The 4,118-nt window shown below is 39.8% G+C and overlaps 1 protein-coding gene across 1 annotated transcript; it reads left to right on the plus strand.

The window, feature by feature from the left end:
* Positions 1–2,183: 2,183 nt before the first annotated feature.
* Positions 2,184–2,867, plus strand: LOC137275488 (homeobox-like protein HDP1). Its single transcript, XM_067808172.1, has one exon. It carries the CDS (start codon positions 2,184–2,186, stop codon positions 2,865–2,867), a length of 684 nt encoding a protein of 227 aa, XP_067664273.1.
* Positions 2,868–4,118: the final 1,251 nt, after the last annotated feature.

The following is a 4,118-nucleotide window of genomic DNA, read 5'->3' on the forward strand; positions in this document are numbered from 1 at the left end:
TTTGTTTGTGAAAATATTTAGTAAATATATTCGTGTTTATGTATACATTGTTTAAAAAATACTTTTGTTGGTAACATTGGATATGAAAAATATTAATAAATAGTTTTCAATGTAATTAAGTGTGTTGAATGTTTCTCCCAACGATGTAAACGCAGTTCCCTCTCTTTGCCACTTTTTAGGGCGGTGGGGAAGCAAGCGTCCGCTCGTCTCGCCGAAGACACGGGTTCGATTCCCTACAAGGGTACAAAGTGTGAAGCTCATGTGTATTGTACCCAGCCGTGGTTTTGCTGGAATATTGCTGTTCGCGGCGTAAAATCAAACTCTCTCACTCGCCTCTAGATGCGTCCTCTTTCACAAAGCGAACCCATAAGGTCCATTTTTCGCGTGCGTCGTCCGTGAATTGTTAAGGACCTCACTCAAACGGAAGTCGGCTTGTTCTTGTTGGCTGAGAGCCTGTTCCTTCAATCTTTTGATTGGTACATATATAGGTACAACTTATCGTAATTAATCGCATACACAGCCATGGTAAAACTGATTGGTATATCTAACATACGATGTTTAAATTGCTGCACCGTTTGTAATATTTCAGAACTGAGAATTTTGTATCTGTCCAACTTGACCCTTCGTGCAACACTTTACGGGGATATCTGGGAGCCCTGGGCAGCTTAATTGTTTTAGGTCTCCTGAATTTGAAGGAAGTCCTTGTTTTTCCTGTTCCTGTTATCATGGACACCACGTAGGACTGTACGGATGTGTATGTACCTGAGATATTTTCCCAGCTGATGGGTAAGTATTGAAAGCAAGTCGTCCGAAACTGAATTTGTTGACATTATTCTTGCAAGAGTTAATTAACAGGTGGGCTTTCACTTATGATGACACACTTATGGCCAACTACTGTTGTAGGAATCCTACAGCCGATACTGTTCTGGACCCTTTTATACATAATTCCTCAAAACTATTTTGCTTTCCTGCTTTGGACCTGTGTGGTAGTCGTTAAAGTGTTGACTCGTAATGCCTAAGACACGAGTTCGATTCCCCACGCAGGTGCAGTGTATTAAGCCAATTTCTGGTGTCGCCCGACGTGGTATTGCTAAAATGCCGAAAAGCATTCTCTGTCACTGCCTGTACCAAATGCGTATAATCTGAGAACAGTCCGTGAATAATCTATGTATGAATCGAACATAACCCAGCGATATCCGCTGATTTCATTTAGAAATGTGATAACATTGTATTTGTTTCTGACAGAGGGTAGGGACAAGAATTAATTGCATACTCACCAAGCATGTTATTGTATAGTCTCACAGTCCCTGAACCACATTTTCTTCCCAATGGCCAAGCCCTCTCTGCAATGGCAAACCCTTAAATGAAGCAAGTCTAGATTTCCTAGTCTCCCTGGGGCTCCTTCTAAATTTACATGGGTAGATTGTTACTATAAAACTTATATATATTCAGAGACTAAGGATTATTCTAATTATTGTGCTATACATAATACATTGATATAACTTGAATGAATTCCAAATACATGTAATATTCCTGATGATTCATAATACTGCTTTATGCATACCGCATTGTGATGTACGTGCATGGTGTTCTATGCTATGGACGAATCTATGCTATGGACAAATCAATGTGTGTGTGTGTGTGTGTGCGTGCGTGCGTGTGTGTGTGTGTGTGTGTGTGTGTATACATACGTGCATATATTTAGTATTCACTGGATAATTTGAACTCAACCATTCTAAAGTACATTTTGCAAAACATTCCAAACTGTTTATAGCTGCTGTATACACATGAGCTGATGTATTGTAAAACAAATTCCTCGTGTTGAAAAGATTATTGTCATGAGTTCCATGATTTGTAGATAATATGTCTCGCTAACCATTTCTGATGTCTATGATAAATTATTACATAAATATATTTTGTAAAAGTAAGAGTAAAATACTTGTTTTTGAAAAAGTTGTTGTACGCACTAGCCGTTGGCATATACGTTTATTCAACTTGTTAACTAAGGGTCAAACGTGTCGATCGGGATTCGACCATGTTGGTCTTTGTGCTAAATTTATGAAATACGCAAACTGTTTCAGGACTTACCTTGGTATGAAAATAGCTAATTCTACCAATCATGTAGTAATAGGGCTGTACCGATCCATCGAACTATCAACAGGTTGAAGTTGTCGACGGTAGAAATGAAACTGAACAATCTGAACAAGCTGAAAAAGCTGAACAATCTGAACATGCTGAACAAGCTGAAAAAGCTGAACAAGCTGAACAAGCTTAACATGCTGAACGTGCTGAACATGCTGAACAAGCTGAACATGCTGAACATGCTGAACAAGCTGAACAAGCTTAACATGCTGAACAAGCTTAACATGCTGAACATGTTGTACAAGCTTAACATGCTGAACATGCTGAATATGCTGAACATGCTGAACAAGCTGAACAAGCTGAACAAGCTGAACATGCTGAACAAGCTGAACATGCTGAACATGCTCAACAAGCTTAACAAGCTGAACAAGCTGAACATGCTGATCAAGCTTCACATGCTGAAAAAGCTGAACAAGCTGAACAAGCTTAACATGCTGAACGTGCTGAACAAGCTGAACATGCTGAACAAGCTGAACAAGCTGAACAAGCTTAACATGCTGAACAAGCTTAACATGCTGAACAAGCTTAACATGCTGAACATGTTGTACAAGCTTAACATGCTGAACATGCTGAACAAGCTGAACATGCTAAATATGCTGAACATGCTGAACAAGCTGAACATGCTGAACATGCTACATGCTGAACAAGCTGAACAAGGTGATCATGCTGAACATGCTGAACAAGCTGAACAAGGTGATCATGCTGAACAAGCTGAACAAACTTAACATGCTGAACATGCTACATGCTACATGCTGAACAAGCTGAACAAGCTTAACAAGCTGAACATGCTGAACAAGCTGAACAAGCTTAACAAGCTGAACATGCTGAACAAGCTGAAAAAGCTGAACAAGCTGAACATGCTGAATATGCTGAACAAGCTGAACATGGTGAACAAGCTGAACAAGCTGAACATGCTGAACATGCTGAACAAGCTGAATATGCTGAACAAGCTGAATATGCTGAACAAGCTGAACATGGTGAACATGCTGAACAAGCTGAACATGCTGAACAAGCTGAACATGCTGAACGTGCTCAACAAGCTTAACAAGCTGAACAAGCTGAACATGCTGAACAAGCTGAAAAGCTGCACATGCTCAGCATGCTGAACATGCTGAACAAGCTGAACATGCTGAACAAGCTGAACTTTCTGAACATGCTGAACATGCTGAACAAGCTGAAAAAGCTGCACATGCTCAGCATGCTGAACAAGCTGAACATGCTGAACATGCTGAACATGCTGAACGTCTTGGTGCTTGGGACATAATAACAAAAAGCAACATCGGCAGGGAATTACGATGGACAGTATCAAAGAAGAACATTGCTACTTCGCCACTTGTACGATTTGACAGTGGCACTGAAACCTATGAGAGTAAGATTCAGATTTACCATCACATCGTCAATATTTCAGCCATACCGTGATCAAAGCAAGTCATATATTAATAATATATAGAATTTGATTGTAAAATCTGTCGACACGGTGCATGAATATCACATATATTGATATATAAACTAGTATTTTAACCACAACTAGTAACACTATTCGAGTCCATATAAAAACGATATATAGATCACCATCAGCTGAGTGAGTTCTGTTTTACACCGCTTTGAGCAACATTCTAGCAATATAACGGCGGGGAATACCAGAAATGGACTCCACACATAGTACCAAAGAGGGCAATCGAACCATGGACTTCTGTGTGAACGCTTTAACCACTAGGCTGCCCCACCGTACCCCGTCATCAACTAAAGGAAGAGCACCTTACTAAGATATATGCTGCCAATCTAATTACAGACATTCATTAAGTGTGTACAATACCATGACTGCAAGGCCTATACGTGCCCTCCATCCACGCTAGTTAATTGAACAATGCACTGCATATTGGTGAGTCATCAGTCTTTTAGTTTTCTCGGTTTTTGAATACATTTGGCGGACAGTTGAACTGAATAGAAACAAAAATATATCCTACAAAACCAAC

Source organism: Haliotis asinina, chromosome 1 (genome assembly GCF_037392515.1).
Source record: "Haliotis asinina isolate JCU_RB_2024 chromosome 1, JCU_Hal_asi_v2, whole genome shotgun sequence".
Taxonomy (NCBI): domain Eukaryota; kingdom Metazoa; phylum Mollusca; class Gastropoda; order Lepetellida; family Haliotidae; genus Haliotis; species Haliotis asinina.